The sequence below is a fragment of the Abramis brama genome (genome assembly GCF_963993115.1).
Source record: "Abramis brama genome assembly, chromosome: 1".
NCBI lineage: Eukaryota > Metazoa > Chordata > Actinopteri > Cypriniformes > Leuciscidae > Abramis > Abramis brama.
The window spans coordinates 29,373,800-29,393,581 of NC_139963.1; the positions used below are offsets into that span (position 1 = coordinate 29,373,800).

Consider the following 19,782-nt stretch of genomic DNA (forward strand, 5'->3'; position numbering starts at 1 on the left):
TATATTAAATAAACAAATTAATGCAATTAACGCAGCATCTGTTATTTTTTGGCATCCTTTGGCTAGTGTTACATGATCCCGCTCTTATTCATGCAAATGCTTTTAAACCATTCATGCGCGATAAGACAAGAACGCGCTGTCAGTGTCCTCCTGACACACACACACACACACACGGCCCACAGATAGACGCGCGCCAGTATCAAGTTCTCTTTCGCGGTAGAACGAACAACACACATGTATGCCAAAATGAACGCGCTGTCAGTGAATGTCCTGACTGTGAAACACAGAAAGACTCGCGCTAATATCGTGCGTGCGCACAAAACAGCATGCCAGAATACAGTTCTCTTTCGAGCTTGAACGAACAATAACACACACAATTATGCCAAAATGTCTTTTTGTCGAGTAGCTTCATAATATATATATGTGTGTGTGTGTGTGTGTGTGTGTGTGTGTGTGTGTGTGTGTGTGTGTGTGTGTGTGTGTGTGTGTGTGTGTGTGTGTGTGTGTGTGTGTACAAATGTAGTGATTTTGCTTGCTTTCATCACTAGTTTTTCTTTTTGTGCATTGGTTTAAGCTGAACAACCAATCAGAGTGATCTCTCTCACCGACTGCTTGACACACTTTCTCAATCGGCAAAAACTGGACTGATAGACATTCAACGACTGCTCAAATTAGACTAACCAACGGTTGACCAGAAGAGGAAAAAAAAAAAAAAAGAGCAGCGCTCAGTGCCTCTTCATTCTCCAGGCTTTTATTTTTTTAAACGCACAGCACTCCTATTGTAGACACTTTAAAAAAAATGTGCTGACTTTAAGACAAAACACTTTGGTGGACACACAGCCAGTGGTGGAAAGAGTACTTATATATACGTAAAGAGTACACACACACACACACATATATATACACATTATAAAAATATATATAAAAATATAATATATATATATAAAATATGCATATACATCATTCTTACAAAAATAATTGCCTGGCTTGAAGAACACAGATCATTGCAATCGTGTTTATTGTCTTCATTTTTCATGTCTCAAAACATCTCTATCTGCAGGTTATGTTTTGTGCTCCATATGGCTGACATCGCCTCATTTTGGATAAAAACAGAAAAATATACTGAAGTACTTTGCTGAAAAACTACTCAAGTTACTACATTACAAACTACTTATTTACTCTTACTTGGGTCATACTATTTTCCAGTACTTCTACTTGTACTTAAGTAAAAGTATTGATACTTAAGGAATAATTTACTTGAGTACAAGTAAATACTTTTTAGTACTCTTTCCACCACTAACTCTGTGTCCACCAAAACGTTTTGTCTTAAAGTCAGCGCATTTTTTTAACCGTCTACAATAGGAGTTTTGCGCGCTTAAAAAAAAGCCTGGAGAATGAAGAGGCACTGAGCGCTGATCTTTTTTTCCTCTTCTGGTCAACCGTTAGTCTAATTTGAGCAGTCGTTGAATGTCTATCAGTCCAGTTTTTGCCGATTGAGAATGTTGAATCTGTGTCAAGCAGTCGGTGAGAGAGATCACCCTGATTGGTTGTTCAGCTTAAACCAATGCACAAAAAGAAAAACTAGTGATGAAAGCAAGCAAATGACAAAGTGTCAAAAGGGCACACACACAAAAGGTTCTCCTAATTTTACATCATCTCACCTGAGCATTCCAATACGCAAATATTTTCAAAACGACATGGCTGATATTGCTGGTCTCCGAGTATCCATGTCTGTACCAGAAGACATTCCCAGACTATCACAATATTAATATGAAAAATAGTGCTTGGAGGAACATTTCGTTCCCCATGGAGACATTTGGTGGACACATAGCCCAAGGGAATCAGGATGCCCCTGCCTGGAAGTACAGTACGTACCTGCCGCCTGAGCCTCTCCACCGAGAGATATAGATCCCACAATGGCAGGGTAGAGAATGAGGTGGGGCGAATCTTGGGCCACTCTGCAAAGCAGGCTGCAGATGCTCTGTCGGATGTAGGCCTCAGGGTGATTTAATCTGGAGAATAGCTGAGGAATAATACCTAGCGAAAAAACAGACAGCTTAATCCATCTGATGCTAATATAAATATCTACATGATGTATAAAGGAAGGTGTTTATTACTGTATTGAATATCCATATTCTTACCTCTCCAGGGCGCAGTGGGGGTGGATGCCAGGCCGTGCTCAAGGCCCTCTCTCAATTCCCCAGCGTGCTTTACCAGCAAGCGCAGCAGACGGAGTGTTGCCATGACAATGACATCATCGCTACTTTGTTTGCTGCTCTGGTTGTTCAGGAGCAGCTTAGGATCATCTTCATCTATGGGCACCTGATGACGCCAAGAAATTTATGATCAATTTCTGGTTGAGAAATGTGTCCAATCACTGCATAAATATTGGAGGAATCCTCTGACCTGTCCAGCGTTGAGTTTGAGGAAGGTGAAGTATGCCCTGCATGAGACCCGGTACAGGCTGAAGATTCGATCAACCACTCTCCTCCACACTCCGATCAGCCCGTCAGTCACAGTGTCCTCCACCTCAGACAGCCACGGACAGGCACTCAACAGCTGTCGGCCGATCACATCCACCATGTCGTCCTCCTCATCTTCATTCTGCAAGGCCATGTCTTCATCCTGCAGGAATACAACACATGAATACACAAAGCCAGTGGGTTTCCACACAGTTTCCAAAGCAGCACAAATGTTTTAAACAATGATAATAATAGGAAATGTTTATTGAGCACCAAATCATCATATCAGAATGATTTCTGAAGGATCATGTGACACTGAAGACTGGAGTAATGCTGAAATTCAAATTACATTTTAAAATATATTAAATTAGAAAACAGTCATTCTGAAAGGTATTGCGTTTAAATAAATGTCTATTTTAAAATAAGATTTTTTAAAAAAAATCTTTTTAGCATTGTATTTCCATAGTGTGTAGTGTTACCACAGTTTGACTACCACTGATCTAGACAAATTTGTACAAACTGTGAACTCCATAACCTGAATTCCTGCTGGGCGACACATGGCTTGACCCAAAATGCCGAAAATGGTTTCCTTGTCTTCATCACTGGTGCCTGCTGGGAGTAACTCCTCTATTTCTTTCTTCTCTCCAAGGAGCAGAGGAACCCCCTCTCCTTGACTATGAACAAACAAAATAATAATAAATAATAAAAAACAGCAGTATGAGCACATCCATTTTTTTCTTTCTACTAATATTAACACTTTTCATAGTTAAAAATACCTGGCATTGTCCACAACCTTCCTGCCCCATCTGTACGCCCAGCTGGCTAGAGCTGCCCATGATTTCGCAACTTCAGGAGCCTGAGTAGTTGACAGCTGGTACAGCTGCCCAAGGACAAAGTCTGGCTCCCCAACGCCAACACTGACTGTAGACAAAACAAACAAACCTTCATGATCATGAAACAGAAACAAAGACAATTAAATACTACTACACACCAACAGTCACACTGTAAAACGCAATGCTATCATCATATTTGTCCTTAACCATTCATGACGCAAATAAAATAGCCTTAATAATATTCTTATATCTTGGTTAGGGGTGGAACAGATTGCAGTTGATTCGTACAGACCAGGCCCCACGGTTTGGCATGCGTGTGATTTGCGGATTAACTGCAAAGTTTAACCATCATAGAGTGAAAGTTTATAATTTGGACGTGTTTTGTCTTGCCAATTTACACATCCAAACAATTTTAAATGCGGAAGAGGCGGCGAAAATCGGGACTCGCGCATTATCTACACACTCAAAGCAGACAGACACAGAGAGAGCGTGAGCGAGCGAGAGATCGAGAGAGAGAGAGAGAGAGAGAGAGAGAGAGAGAGAGAGAGAGAGAGAGAGAGAGAGAGAGAGAGAGATCGAGAGAGAGATCGAGAGAGAGAGAGAGAGAGAGAGAGATCGAGAGAGAGAGAGAGAGAGAGAGAGATCGAGAGAGAGAGAGAGAGAGAGAGAGAGAGAGAGAGAGAGAAGAGAGAGAGAGAGAGAGAGAGAGAGAGAGAGAGAGAGAAGAGAGAGAGAGAGAGAAAGAGAAAGAGCGTTTCAGACAGCGTTCGAATTCAGAATTGATTCCTCTTTCGCGTTTCCTTGCCCCTGAACAGACACTATTCACACAAAATTATGCCAAAATACACATCTCGGCAAGTATTCTCTGGGCTATGTAATAAGTGAACAGTTGAGAAAGAAACCAGATATTTGTCAGTTTTTTTGAACCGTTATTTTTGTGATCCATTTCACCACTAATCTTGGTAGCCTATGTGGGCCGAAAGATAAAGTCTGGTCTGTTTTACCTGTAGTCTCAGTAGTAATGTGTGGCATTCCCTGATCTTCCAGTGGCAGCTCCAACAGGCCAGAGATACTTTTGGAGAGAGCTGAGAGGCTAGTAGAGCCAGAGTTCCTCTTCACCACCATTTTAAGTGTGGAGTCAGATCTTTCCAGTCAGCCAAAAGCCATTTGCACAGAGTGAGCACAGAGCGACATGCCGCACGTTCGCACTTCCCTGAGTGACAGTACGAAAGTGCATAGGAGCTCAGCATTTCCATAGCTGATACGGACTGACCTAAACGGGGAACAGAAAGTTGTTTAAACATTCAGACTGAAATACACCACAACCAAGTAAACTGGCCCCAAATCAGATACAACTCAAAAACACTTACCAGCAGCAAACAGAACTTTAGCCTTCTCGATCTCCAGCTCTGGTCCCCACTTCTCACCAACAGTGCCTTCTAGTGACAGCTGCCTGAAGCTTTGCACAAGGTCCTGACCTTCTGAGTCATCCACTGATGGCTTGCTGCACAGGCTCAGCAGACGAGTGGGCCAGAGCGATATTTCCTTGCTTACGAGCAAATTTCACCGCAGTCAAACAAAAGTTCCATCAGATGAGAGTCCACTGGAGCAGAGGAACCTGGAAGAATCATTGAAGAGTTAAAGGGGTACTTCACCACTGGCAAACTGGGCTTTTAATAAAACTTGGCTGCCTATACAGTAGAAAGTAAAAAAATTTTTTTTAAATTAGTGCTACCCTGACTAGAGTAGTGGTACTCAAACTTTTTTTGTCACGCCCCCCCTTTAAACCTTTTAAAAAAAAATCTAAGTTTAGTTAAAAATCTAACTAAAATTGTGTTTGTAGTCAATTTCAAAGAGGATGACCACAAACACAGTGTTTTAGGCCAAACGGAGAGAGGGAAAAAAACTAAAAGAAACTGCCGTTCTGCCAGTTCTGCCCAATCCCCGAAGCAAAACGCCGTTACATACAGGTGAGAAACTGTCGTCATAGCGTTCCATTTTTACCATGATACGGTTTAAAGAGTAGATATAATACGATACAATTTTCAGTGATAAACAGACCCTTACAATAACTATTACGCTTTAAACGAGACAAATTCATAAGTCATACTTATACATAAGAGATGGAGATCTTACCTTTGAGTTTCTGGAAGAGCTGCCGCTGGAAAGTGGTGTATCGGAGAGCATGCAGCCATGGCTGAACATCCTGCTGCTTGCAGGTGGTCAAAGCTTCACTAAAGAGTGGAATAAGACAGTCCTACAGAAAGAAAAACAAAGAACAGGGATTTTTTTTAAGGGAAATTAGCAAGCGATAATGTATTTGCAAATTGATGAGGTTGTGGCGGCGGCTCAAACCTCTGGGTGCTGGTTACAGAGGGAGTTCTCTAGAGAGTTGGCACAGTGCAGCTGCAGGGTGCTGAGGGTGGGCAAGGAGTCAGACAGGGTGAGAGTGGAGAGACGCAGCGGACCCAGAGAGATGCGACCCGTCTGCTTCAGGTACTTCACCAGGGTGCTGAAAATGAATACCAAAAAGTAGAACTGCCATCAATAAATGCTCAACTTGTAGGAAAACTTACAGTAGAAATAGGTACTTACTCAGATGATGCAAGAACCTTCTGGTCCTGTTCGTGATTGGTTGCAGTGATTGTTCCCACAGCGCTTCTGAGGAGCTGTACCTCAATGGCCTTCTGGAGTTCTGATGGGTCTGGACTCAACACAGCAGGAAGAAGCCTCTTCAGGTCTGTCAAAACAAGAGACCATTAATTCATACCGCACCAAAATGTTGAGTGAAGCTGATCATAAAAATTTACTGCACGTGTTCTGACCAATGGAAAACAAATGGATCACGATTAAAAGGTTCATGATTAAGGGATATGGATTTTTTGTTCTTCCATTTTCATAAATTATTTTATGAAGATCATCCTTACAAACAGCAATTTCTAGTCGAAAAAATATATTTGAGCTGAGAATAACTAGGGAAAAAAATTATGATAACAACAACAATGATACTTCCCAAAAGATTTTTTCTTATTTCCCCAAAAAAACTGGTTTTACATGACTATGGATAGTATAAGCTGTGATCATACCAATCTTGTCTTTAGTTGTAGAGTTGAGAAGGCCATAATCCTCCCCGGGGAGCAGCTCCAGTTGGGCACGGCACTCTGCAAAATCCCCCTCCTCAAATCTGCTCAGAGCTCTAGAGGACAGACAGACCGAAACAATCATTTAAATGAACAACTCGCATACCTACAGTCAGGAGAAGTTAATTCAGAGTCAACAGTTCTGCTGCTTCACACCTGATATAGTTAAAGTCTGTCTTGAGATTGACACTGGAACTGCTGTTCTTTTTGAGGCTCATCATGCTGGCCTGCCACTCCTGCACGGACTCCCAGTCGCTCAAGGCTACGTAACACGCACACGCCTTATTAGCCAGGAAGTTCAGCACCTCTGGAGAACACTCACTGGACTTTAACAACACAGTTTTTCTTCCCTCTCCTATTAAAACAGCCAGGACAGATACAATCAGAAATCTTAAAATAGATAAGGGGTCAACAACTGCTGATATCAATAAAGATTAGGAATGGGAATCTTTTGGAATCTCCTGATTCGATTCAATATAGTAAAAATACATTCATGTACAAAAATGTCTAGAAGTTTGTTTCACATCTTTCATTTTCTGGATGATAGCGATAATTATAATATTTCTGGATTATAATCTTATTATATGTATTCATTCATATGGCTCATTCATTTAGAAACAAAGCAAGTCATCATCTTCATGAATGGCTCATTGAATCATTCACTCAAACGTTTCATTCAAAAACAGATTCATTCAGTAACGAAACACCGCTGCTTGGAGATGTGCAATGGTTCAACTCAAATCGGTAGAAGATATAACTGTGATTCATATGTGAATCAATTCCTTCCTACCCCTATTAAGTTAACTTGTGTGAGGGATTTAGTGTGATTTGTGTAAACTCCTCACCACTGGTGGTGTGTTTAGGGCTGGAGGTGTTGGTGCCAGTGAGTTTTAACAGGGAGCGATCAAAGCCTTTAATGGAGCAGTCCATCCCTGTGACAGCACACAGCTGCTCTTGGTACTCTAATGCTGCCTTTTCAAACCTTGAGAACAAAGCAACATCAACATTTGATGAGAACAGAGCAACTAGACAAGTTTGTATGGTATAAACTGGGTTAATTATTTTTTTAGAAGACAAAACACTTACTTTCCCTCTGCCTGCAGTGCCACTGAGCCCAGCCAGCCCAGACTCTTGCCAGTGTTGGCCAGACTCCAGGCTGCCAGACCTTGTATGGCCTCAGGGCATTTCAGCTCACACAACGCCTCCACCAGCATGGTGATTGGCACCTCCATTTCTGGACCCTACAGGGCAAAACACAGAGCAAAGACTATGAAGTAAGGCTTTTGGTTATTACAGTCCAAAAGGTCAAGAGCTGGTGGCTCACAGTGATTGACACCTCAAAAAGGAGCAGTGTTGGGACGATATAGGGTAAAAGTTAAATGTGTGAAGGACAATGAAAAATCTAAAAGTTAACTTAAGATTGTATTTAATTCATATTTTCATTTGTTCACAATTTATTTATTTTTTGTACCCTCTGTTGAACAACACTGGTTTAAGTCGTACCTGTGCACTGCTGTTCTTGATCTCAGTGAGCAGGTCAAAGCCATGACGGACCGTGACTGCTGGCTGACCTGAGAGAAGGCCCACTCTCATCAGTGCCAAACGAATTCTGGTAAGCCAGTCCTGGCACGTCTGTCTGTTTGTGTAGAAAAACGTTCTGATACCCTAAATAAGGAGAGAGAAAAAAGTTTAACAGATAAAAACATGAAATGTCAGTGAAAAAATAAAGCTAGCACTCCACAGTGTTAACATCAAGGCTATCCGTCTATATACAGAAGACAGACCTTTGGTGGTGCAGTGAGAGCACTGGCGCAGCCTTCATAAGCATTGTACATGAGTTTCTCCAGGTTCTCTAGGAACTGCAGAAGTAGAGCCAGGCGGAGCTGATTGGTGTGGTGACCCTCATCACTCTCTCCTCCACTCCAGTGACTCAACTCCTGCTCTGTGTTCAGACTGTGAGCCGCCAGGCTGCGGATCATACCTACACCAGCACAGGGGACAAAATGTTGATTCTCACACATGACACACAACACAGTTTATAAGTTTAAGGTCAGTAAGACTTTAAAGAAATTATTACTTTTATTTCAGCAAGGACAATAAATTATTTTAAATTATAAGTGACAGTAAAGACATTTACAAACGTTACAAAAATTTCTATTTCAAATAAAATGCTGTTCTTTTGAAATTTCTATTCATAAATTGAATCCTAAAAAATGTGTCATGGTACACAAATATATTAGGCAGCACAACCGTTTACAACATTGATAAGAAATGTTTCCTGAGCATCAAATGAGCATATTAAAATGATTTCTGAAGAATCATGGGACACTGAAGACTGGAGTAATGATGCTAAAACCCAGCTTTGCCATCACAGGAATAAATTATATTAAGATAAAACATTTATTTTAAATTATAACTTTGATCAAATAAATGCAGCCTTGGAGAACTTTTATTATATACTATAATGATGCTGAGCACTCATAACCCAAAAGAAGAAAGAATGAACGAAGGAAGGAAGGAAGGAAGGAAGGAAGGAAGGAAGGAAGGAAGGATCAGGTCACAAACTAATTAGTTACCCATAATGTATTCCAAACTTAATACTTTATAATCATTTTAAATTATTTTTTGGGAGAGACTGGTCATTGCACTCATTGCAATTAAAATCACATTTACATGGAACTGAGTGACGAGCACGGTCTTCAAAACATACAGTCATACAGATTATGAATGACATATGGTGAGTGAATAGTGTCAATCTTTGAATGCTTTTGGGATTAGTTCATACAAATTCCTAAAGCGACAGTTCACTAACCCTCTATGGTCTGGAAAGTATCCTGGGCTCGTCCCAGAGGGGTGCGGAGTTTAGAGAGAACAGTGAACTGAGCGGCCTCCCACACCGCCCACTGCCACAGCACTGCTTCAGTCTTCAGCAGGGCACGAGGCACCATGGCAGAGTCTTTCTTCTCCAGCCGCTGACAGCTGTGGTACAGCCTCTCCAACCAGGGCTCCTTACTGCGAATTAAAGGATGAATATTTATTAAACAATTCAGAATAAGACGACTCCCAGCACCTGCACAAACTGATTTTATTTTAGCTGTGAATCATCTTACAGGGTTTAATAAGTTCCAATAACAAATATAAAATATATTCAAACAAACAAACAAACAAACAAACAAACAAGAACCCATGTGTTCTCAAAAAAGGTGAGAATTAAGAAATCAAATCATGCCACCAGTGGCTGCACGCTGACATCCTGGCTGCCTACTCACCCTCCACGGTGGACCGTTCCATACAGAATAAACCCAATGAGGTCAGAGAAGTCCTGTGGGTGGAATGTGTTGCTAGGCACTTTGCTCATGTGTCGGCGGATGGCCAGAGAAATCTCCTTAATCTCAGAGTGACTACGGGCACTGCTGGGAGACAAGCCGACAATTACCATCATATCAACTACAGCTGGAGATACAACGTAGGTTTTATTTCTCCTCCCCCAGGTTTCTATTGTGTGGATTAGAGGCAGAAGTCTGACGAACCTCAAGGCGATGTGCATGGGAACAGATCGAAGCAATTTCCCAAAGGCCTGCCGGACTCGGACTGCTGAGTGGACAAGCTGCACTCGGCACACGTCCACACACCTGCAGAGAAAGAGGGGACAGAACCAGTGCTGATCAGACAAGAGCAGCAGGAAATGTTGCAGCACTAATGAATGTTCCTGCAGGAAGACAGTGCAGAGAATGTGTGATTACCTCTGGAGAAGCTCTGTGGTCATGGAAGACGACAGAACCTGGAGACTGTTGCATGCCTGAAGACATATGGTGGGGTCTTCATTCAAGGCTACACAGAGGAATAGCAACATGTAAATGTACATTTACTTGGTCACCAGATTATTATTTTCTTAAACCATTATTTGTTTCCCCCCTACTGTTCATAACATTGTTTTGCCTCTGTGAACTCAAAATGCAGAATTAATAATAGGGATATTAACTCACAATTTGCCAGTAACCCTTTGCAGAATTTGAGGAAGGATGGGAGTGAGAACAGAGGGGAGTAAGTTTCAGATTTCTTCATCATCAAAGACACCTCTAAAGACCAGGTGAGTAACAGCCGCCTAAAAATGGGTGGTAAAAAAAGACAAATAATCATTATGGTCTTATGGTAATACAAGGAAATTACATAGAGTGGGGTCCAAGACCATACTGAAAATCTGTGATTAAAAATCTAATTAAAGTTTAAGGAATCAGAAAAACATCATAATACAGAGTAAAATAAATAAGAAATTCACTAGCAAAAGGAGATTAAGGACGATACATCCCAAATACAAAGAAATTTTCCAACTCATGTAAAGGTTTTCACTGAAATTATGATTTAAAACAAAATTAAGAACAATTTTTTTTATTGAATTTGAATATTGAAAACACTTCCGTTTAGCATTTTTGGACCCCACTGTATATTCTTAGATTTTCTTACAATTCTAAACTAAAATACTAAACTGTTGCCATATGCAGACAAGGAATTTTAGTTTCTTTTTAAAATAATTAAAATGCAAAAGAAAGGTGCAATTCACTGCACAAGTTAATGATTATAACAGCTGTGAGAGCCAGTGGTTCAGATAAATTAATCACAACAAGGCTCATTATAGCCAGGCAGTGTGAGCTCTGTACCTCGCCTCAGGGTTGAGATGATCCTTACTGAGCAGCATACCCAGCAAATTAAGGAGTGTGCTGAAATGCCTTTTGGTTGCCGTGGTAACTGTGCTGATGACAGCACCGTCGAAAAGGGATGGAGATGAGGAACTCAGGCTGCTGGAGATGAAGTGATCATGTCTTGGGAGAAATAGAGAGAAAGGGAGCAGTCTATCAGTAACCACACTGCCACTTGCCAAACACTTTTTGCCCAGTAAATTTGTGATTAATAATTAAGGGTTTTTAAAAAATATTTTTCAATTCAGACCAATTTACTAGTGAACTGACTTGTGATGTATGGTTAAGAGTATAAAAAAAAAAGAAGAAAATACATACATACATACATACATACATACAGCATACATACATACAGCATACATACATACATACATACATACATACATACATACATAAATAAATAAATAAATAGATAGATAGATAGATAGATAGATAGATAGATAGATAGATCCCCGATCTGGAATCACATACTTGAAATAAAATAAATTTTCAATTTTGCTTAACGATTCCTGTGTGTGCATTTTAATTAGCGCTTCTCCAATGGCACATTTTGACTGCATTCAGCGTCTATTTCGCACACACAACATGGATATTAAGATACATCAGTTACACGTGTCAGCTGAGTGGACACCAGCTCTGGATTGACAATATTCATTTCCAGATTTTAAGTTGTAATGATATGGTTTCTTAAATCAAAAATCTTTTAGTCTGTGCTATTTTCTGTTAATGCACAGCATGAACATCACTAAACACCGTACATTTTTCAGGAAGCATCATCTAGATGTAAATGTTTCATTGTTACCTGGTGCAGTGAGAGTAGAGAGTGTAGAGCACTGCATACTGGACAGCAGGGTGATGAAACGCCAAATCAGAGTGAACTACAACCAGATTCTGACTGAGCAGGGCAAACACAGTAGGGGACAAAGCCCACATCTGTAACACATAAAAGATAAGTGCTATTACTCTTTTTGTATGGCTGCAAAAAACTGCTTTCACAGAACTGATAATAATAGTGTCAAAGTTACAGACAGCATCTCAAAACAGAACTGACAATAATGGACTATTTAAGAATTGAAGAAAAACTGTTTGAATTCATGCTGACCCCGATGAGTGAGTTCTTGGTGTTGCCAATGGTGGTGAGAGCACTGAGGTTGAAGATGAGGATAAACTCGGCTCTCTCTGGGCTGAACTGCAGCTGGCTGAAAGCAGGATGTTGTATGTGAGGACAGGCGGCAGACAAACCCAGAGGGCTCAGCAAACTGTTCAGCGCACAGCCCATCTCGCCCAGGACCAGTTTATATGCTGCCTCCAGGATAGGGATGTTTTTCAGGCTCAGCACAGCATGATAGACTCCATGGGCTGATGCCATCACCTGTGACACAAAACCCATTTAAGATGCGTTAACTCAATGCAGTTTGACACATTTATACAACCGTATGCAACTGATCCTACCTCTCTCTCTCTGTGGAAGCGCAGCTCTAATAGTTGAGAATTTGGGGCCAACAACTTTTCCACAAAAGCAGCTGGGAGTTTGGTGTTTATCTGGTCAACAATCTACAACCACCCAAACAAAAATGTATTAAACGTGTGATAATTTTAAAATCACAGAAAAACAACTCTAGAGAGGCCAAAGTGTGGTTAGTGAACAATATTTACATGAAGCCCATCAATTCTATTTATTATTGGATTAATCGAGTCAAGTCCTACCAGTGTAAGCAGCGTGAGGACGGACATGCTGTATTCTGGACCGCAGCACTGGCAGCTGTCCAGCTGGTCTAGGCCATAAGTGATTACAGCATCAATCAGCAGGCTGCCCAAGTCCACGCTCACCAGCAGGACAGACACACACTCGTTTCCTGCTGTCAGCACCGCCTCAGAGAAGAACACCTGCTTGGCTGTGGTGACACAAGCCAAAACACGGTTCAAAACCTGCGAGCGAGAAAACACAAACAATTTATGTCAGATCAGTAAATGATTGTGTGTGTACTCTCAACATAGTAGTGAGTCAACAAAATAGTTTATTTACAATTGACAGCAATTTATCTTAGATGATCTATTTGTATTGCAGTAACACAGATAATTGAAACGGAGTTAATGCGTGTTGAACACTAACATCAGTGACATATGCTTCTGTGATAGGAGGCCCTCGGATGGGGTTGAATCGTTCTCCGATACTGTGCACAACAGTGCTAAAAACTCTCAACAGGGCTGCCAGTTTTGGCAGGGATACTGTGGGAGGGGGAATGTCCTCGTCTCCTGATTCTCCAGATACAACATGACTCAAATCCTATGAAGAAAAGAGTATTAGAACATCAGACTCATCTCATAATTAAGGGACAATGGGAAATCAATTGAAAAGTTTACTTTACCTCAGCATATGCCTCCATATCTTCCAAAAACTGACCCAACAGTGTGGTTGAGAAGGCCAAATCTGCCACCCAAAACTGCTCAAGACTCTGTAACCAGCCTAGAAAGACAGATTGAGACAGGTTAGACAGGTTATTTCCCAAAAAGGGGAAATGAAACTAAATATAAAAGAAATCTTACCAGACACTTGTTGAGTAAGAGACTGCTTCTGTGTGTGATCTATATGCCAACCAACTAGGATATCCACTGTGTCCTGGAAAACAAAAACAGCCGTTCATTTACAAATTTGTTCCTTTCATATTTTAGGACTAAAGTTAAGACTGCTTGTCTTTCTTACTCTGAAGTTGGTGCTGAATATGTGTGGATAACAACGGGCCACCAGCAAAATACACTTTACACTTTGGCACAACAGTTCCGGTGTGTCCAAGTTCTCCAAGATAGACTGAAGGCTGCTCATCACCAGCTGAATGACAACACGGTAAAACTCTTCAGTCACAGAAATAGATTATAAGTGTAATAGAAGAGAAGCATAAGCTGAATAAATACCTGCATTACAGCTGAAAAAGCCTTCTTCTCCCCTGCGGTTTCAAGTGCTTTGTGCACTGCCACCAGGTACAGCAGCTTCACCTCATCCTTTGTGGACACACTGAGCTTGAGGAACATCCACTTGAAGATTCTCTCGGCTTCATAACTGAGGGCGCCACAAAGCAATCCCAGACAGCACGCAGCCTCTTGCCTGAGCTCCTGCAGGAGCTTACTACTGTAAGGCCAAACAGAAACACACAGAATCTTGTGATAAGGTATTGTAGGGGTTTATTTTTCAATAATGACTAGCTGACTGTACATTATATTGCAATACCCCAAGTTTAAATTATTTTATTATGTGCCAAACCCAGTGCAAGAGATTCATGGCTGCTAGGGACAATAGCCAAATATACATTTTATCGGTCAGTTTCCAAAAATAGCAGACAGTGATGAATGAAGAGAAATGAGAATCAAGTATGTCCTGTAGTAATGGCCAGCTAAATGCTTTACGACTAGGATTCAGCATGGTGTTCATAACACTTCATGAACAATGAAGTGCTAAATATACCCTCAAGAGAGTGAATTCTGATAACCCTCCTCTCCCATTTTGTTAAAAATAGGCTGTGCAGTCGAACCTTTCATTCAAAATGTCATTCAGGGTGCTCAAAATGGAATCCAACTGTTTCACTAGGACCTGTAAAGCACGGATACAAACAATACAGATTAAAAACGGTTTAATTCCAGGTACACATTCAAATCCATTTGTGCATGTCAGCTCAGATCATACCACTTTATTTTCAGAGTGCACAATGAACTCCCTCATTTGCTTCACAGTGGCCAGTCTGCGTTCTCGGTCATCTTCCCGTGATGCTCTCCGCAGAAGATTGGCCAGACGAGACTCCTCAGAGTGAGCCAACGGTCGGTCTGGAACATAACAGAGAATGTGATGCTAGTAAATAAACAAATTCATCAGCCTTAGTTAATCTGCAAGCAATGAATGAGCACTGAGAGGTGAACATACCCTGTGATTTCCTCATGTCCTTTGTAGCTAAAGCACGGTTTCCATGCTGAAAAGTGGTTATATCAGAAGTCACATCATTGATTCTCAACTCTTGCCCCAGCGACTTCCTACCATAAGTATTTTCTGAGAGGCCTCCATCAGCATCATATTCCCCTAGAAAGCAAGCATACTGTCAGTTCCCTTTACTGAAAGCATAACATTCGTTTGTGAAAAAAACCCCAACAAAATATATATGTAACATTGTGCCAACAGCAAAGTAGGTGCTACGCTTTCATAAGCAGGGCTCCAGACTGCAACCAAATGGTTGCATTTTGCTACCTTTTTTCTTGCTGGTGCGCGAGTAAATTTTGCTAGAGTTGCCCACCATGTTGCCTAGCTGATAAGAGCTGCCATTTCTGTGGAATACGAAAAACGTCAAAAACTTTTAAAAAAAGCGTAACGAAACTGCACTTCAGTTTATCAGCTCGGACCAATATTAGAGTTTACTAGTTTACTAGTGAGAAGCATTCAAATTCGGCGCAGAATTCTAGTATAAACAATGATAGATCTCAGATCAAACACCACTGATGTGGAAACCAGGGGAAACATTGTGCCATGAACAAACAATTTTTAGAAGGCTTTTCAGTACACAAATCACCAACATTCATCATGGATTTAATGTAGTAATGCTAACTGTAACCACAATAGTATTGTGTATAAGTACTGAGTGAGGAAAGTCAAAGTTTATGGCATTTCAGTGACATTACTACATTAAACAACTATATATAATGATGAATATAATGTATAATAATGCAATGGGGGAATATTTGTGGGTTCTGGTAATCATCAAATAATTATAGCGTAATATAATTATTTGAACAAAAAAAAAAAAAAAATATTTTGGCTTAAAATATTACAATAGTATAGTATCGTGAATTGTATTGAATCGTGACGTGTATCGTTACACCCCTAATTATGTTAGATGGGCAATTCCGCGCAAAACTGTCACATCCTTAACGCCAACTAAATACAATGGCATTGTGTTGGCGTTATGGATGTGACAGTTTTGCGTGGAATTGCCCAGATATTTTCTTTTTTTGTTATTAAAAATAAGTAAAATGCAAATAAACAACAGGACAAATATATTGATACTATACACTATTTAAATCTCTATTAATAGACAATTTATTTCATCACCACAATAATATCATCGTACTTCCTAGCTCTAGATAAAAAAAGATGCCAACAATCTGATTTAAAGGTATAGCGGAGGATTTTTTTACTTCCGGGTGGAATGCCTATACTATTGGTCCTCCTAATTGTCAATCATTCTGGTGAATCAATCAAACTTTTCAAAAAGTGGAGAGGGCGGATCTTATCTAAAATTCGGAAAGATCCTCCGCTATACCTTTAAGTAAACATGGACTTATTTGCACAAGGAAACTCTGGGACCTTCCAAAAAGGAAACAAACACACTTGCTGTGGTTACTTTCTCTTTCCATTTCTATAAAGAGAAACCCTAACCAGGGAAAGACACAAAAGATGAATCAAACCCCCAGATACTGGACTAGCAGAATGAAATTGATGTTGAAAACCACAATAATGTCCAGCTGATTAAAGCCAGGCTAAACAAAGGGCCAGATGAAGCACGCACCTCCTTCTTCGAGTATGTCTGTGGCAGTGAAGGCATCATTGTGCAGTGGTGGGGTGCCAGGCTGGTCAGAGGGCAGAATGTTGAAAAGAACTTCTGAACCGCGATCTCTAGAGACACTGCACTTCACACCGTCCTGGCTGGCAGACAGACTGTTGCCTCTGTAAAGCATTCAATATACCAGTGACTTCACAGACTAAACTTTCCGTGTCTTTGCAGCGTTAAGCTTTGTAGCCAATGACAGACATATCTGTTGAGCACGTGAACGTGACTGGCCAATTGGATGTGTTTTAGTTAGTCAGAAACCACTCAACAAGGTGGAGTTTTGTTCAGCGCAAGTTCTGCACACTCACAAATTCTTTCATTATAACACTATATAAAGTATGAACACAATGTCAATAAGAGATTCATTTCACAGTGTGGACAGTTTCATTGATTATAACGAGAGTCTTTGCAAGAGTGCAGCTTGGTGCACCTCACATTAAACTGAAATAAATGTCAGCTTCAGTGATTTTTGCTTGCTTTCTGTAGCCTTATATAATATAGCCTACATTTTTCATGCTACTACACTTTGCAAAGTTTCTGGATTGACAATCCTATTTAAATGCACGACTGAATTCGAATGACAGTCATAACCATAGTAATGAATGGAACAAAACAGAATCTGATACTTTATGTCAACTGATATGTGAATAAAGTCTTGGAGCATAAATGCAATATAATAGACCTGACACTTTTTCTATGTAATGCGTTACTTTGTTGTTCATTTTATTACTTACTTTACAAATCAGTCACTCAGTGACTTTATACATATAAATTTACAGATTTGAAATAGTTCTAAGCACGTTGTTTTAAGTTCTACCCTGATAGTGATTTTTTATTTCATGGAATAATAGGACAAGTTAATATTACAAACTTTGCATTTAACCCATGCATCTTTCTTCTGTGGAACACAAAAGGCTAAATCGCATCAGTCCACTTCACGAAATGAACGGATCATTCAGGTTTAGCGAACTGGATCAGTTGATTCACGGAAAAGACCAATAAAAAGAATGATGATCACTAGTCTCTAATTAACTTTTTTTCCCTCCCATTTTGGAACTTGAATTAAATTAAATTTGGGGCTGTCACTGTGATGTGAATATGAAGAACAATTCATATTTTCAAAAATTCATATTTTGTGTTCCAATGAAGATTGAAGAATGAAGATCATGCAGGTTTGAAACGTGTCTACGGAAGTGAATGAGTAGATGACTGAACCTTCCTTTTTGGGTGAACAATTCCTTTAATAATCAATATAAATTTACCAACATTTTGAATCTAACATTTTATAAAAATGTAATGTTGACTATTTGCTGCAGCTGCCAAACATGTAATGAAAAACAAAAACGTTTTACCATGGCAAAAAGTATTAGCAACAGTACTCACAATCTGAACCGCTCATTTGATAAAGACACAAAGTCAGTATAAGCAAAATTAATAAATCTTCCAGACTATTCATAAAATTGCATCTGCATCTGGGACTTATGGTCAAGACAAGATGCCATTTGACAGTCCAGTTAAGATTTCATTTTTCCACATGGTTTCAAATAATGTAACTCAACTAAACCAAACTGTGAATGAACTTTCAAAAGAAATACACCAAATCGGTGTTTCAATCAATGCTCATATTCTTATTGGACAATGACTATTTGATTTTAAGACAAGCTGAAGACTGAACTCAAACAAATAACCAGTTTTAAGCTCAAAGTTCAATCCACTCACTGCCAATTCATAAACTTTCCAGATAAACAGAGGTAAGTTACACAGAACTTAATGACATTGAGTCCACGCTTCAGTCGGATTGTCCGATTTAATCTACGCAAATATCAAATTAAAACGGTTTAATGTAAACTTTCAAGGTTATACGCTTGAAATCGGCTGCACAGTCAGGGGTATAACAAATAATGGTTAGTAAAGACAAGTGGCATGAGGAGGAGACGAAAATGATCCCATATGGACGCAATATACCTTCTACAACATGAATCGACTTGGTAATTGCTGAAATACCAACGTTATATAGCTTGTGGCTAAACGTGTCAGACCAGACGCGTTTCCACACACAAACCACAAATGAAAGCCACGACACGCTGGGAACATCAGCTTGTCCGTCGAAAACACAAATCCCTGCCGTTATAGTCACATTTATGCTCAGTCTACAAACCAATGCTGGCAAACAAACACTAACATGATAAATATAGCCAGTGTTCACCGATTGTTTGTGAGTTAGCTTATGCTAACATCTGCTAACCAACCTGAAAATTTGAGCATGAGCGATTGACATTTGTTGGTTTAGCTGTGAGGCGGTGTTTTCCCCACAGGCTAGAGCTCAACTATAGTATCACGAGATGAATGCTTAGAAAAGTCTCCTCACGTGGAGAGAGAGGCTGCTGTGTTTGATAAAGAGGCGAACGAAAGCGAGGCCTAGCTGAAGCTTCGGCCTGTAGTGCGAGCGCTCGGCCGTGTGGTGCGCTACTGACCTGGGCTGCCAGTCATTCCAGTTTCGCTGCAGTTTGTGGGCGCTGCTCAGCCGAGACCCAAGGGCTTTCCGGCTCATTACCTTTCCGAAGACAGCATGACCCGTCTAACACGGGAAGAGTCTGCAAACAAACCCTGATTTCACCGTTCACTTTATGTCCATGCACAGGTTTGAAATGCTCTGAGCGTGTTTGAAACTGAGAGGCAGCGGCCTGACCCTCCCATCTATTTCTCTACACTTTCCTTTACCGCTGTAGTGTTCACACGGCGGCAGCTCCATCTATCGGTGTATAGAAATAACTGCAGCTCTATTGTTATTAGTAACGTTACAGATACAGAGGGAAAAACACGGACTTACTTAAAATAACTCCTGGGGTTTTTGTTCACTTGTTGCTTAAAATAAACGAGTGGCAAGTGTAGGCTAAGCAAAAAAATAAAAAAATAAAAATGTGAGATTCCACCTTTTCACTCGAAGCAGAAAATAGCAACATCTTGGTGTAGCCAAATTCACTGTGGTTGCCTAGTGACAACAGGATGTGTGTGAAATGGAGGGAAAAAGAAAGAAGAGAGAGTCAAACAGAAGAAGGAAA

General features: G+C 40.4%; 1 protein-coding gene across 1 annotated transcript in view; it reads right to left on the reverse strand.

Moving 5' to 3' along the window:
• The window catches only part of smg1 (SMG1 nonsense mediated mRNA decay associated PI3K related kinase), a 34,411-nt gene extending 14,969 nt beyond the window's left edge, over window positions 1–19,442 (reverse strand). The window contains 39 exon segments of the mRNA XM_084127665.1: window positions 1,876–2,037; window positions 2,142–2,322; window positions 2,407–2,625; window positions 2,998–3,136; window positions 3,239–3,383; window positions 4,300–4,434; window positions 4,437–4,568; window positions 4,666–4,822; window positions 4,824–4,874; window positions 4,876–4,913; window positions 5,432–5,552; window positions 5,651–5,807; window positions 5,891–6,035; window positions 6,382–6,491; window positions 6,592–6,790; window positions 7,281–7,417; window positions 7,522–7,676; window positions 7,939–8,100; window positions 8,220–8,416; window positions 9,248–9,447; window positions 9,705–9,845; window positions 9,966–10,067; window positions 10,179–10,266; window positions 10,422–10,540; window positions 11,094–11,255; window positions 11,935–12,065; window positions 12,235–12,504; window positions 12,585–12,686; window positions 12,840–13,061; window positions 13,246–13,419; window positions 13,502–13,599; window positions 13,680–13,752; window positions 13,837–13,962; window positions 14,046–14,259; window positions 14,660–14,718; window positions 14,812–14,948; window positions 15,046–15,198; window positions 16,679–16,836; window positions 19,195–19,442. Coding sequence (XP_083983791.1) covers window positions 1,876–2,037; window positions 2,142–2,322; window positions 2,407–2,625; window positions 2,998–3,136; window positions 3,239–3,383; window positions 4,300–4,434; window positions 4,437–4,568; window positions 4,666–4,822; window positions 4,824–4,874; window positions 4,876–4,913; window positions 5,432–5,552; window positions 5,651–5,807; window positions 5,891–6,035; window positions 6,382–6,491; window positions 6,592–6,790; window positions 7,281–7,417; window positions 7,522–7,676; window positions 7,939–8,100; window positions 8,220–8,416; window positions 9,248–9,447; window positions 9,705–9,845; window positions 9,966–10,067; window positions 10,179–10,266; window positions 10,422–10,540; window positions 11,094–11,255; window positions 11,935–12,065; window positions 12,235–12,504; window positions 12,585–12,686; window positions 12,840–13,061; window positions 13,246–13,419; window positions 13,502–13,599; window positions 13,680–13,752; window positions 13,837–13,962; window positions 14,046–14,259; window positions 14,660–14,718; window positions 14,812–14,948; window positions 15,046–15,198; window positions 16,679–16,836; window positions 19,195–19,271 — 5,548 coding nt within the window. The 5' untranslated portion in view covers window positions 19,272–19,442.
• Between the last annotated feature and the right edge of the window lie 340 nt (window positions 19,443–19,782).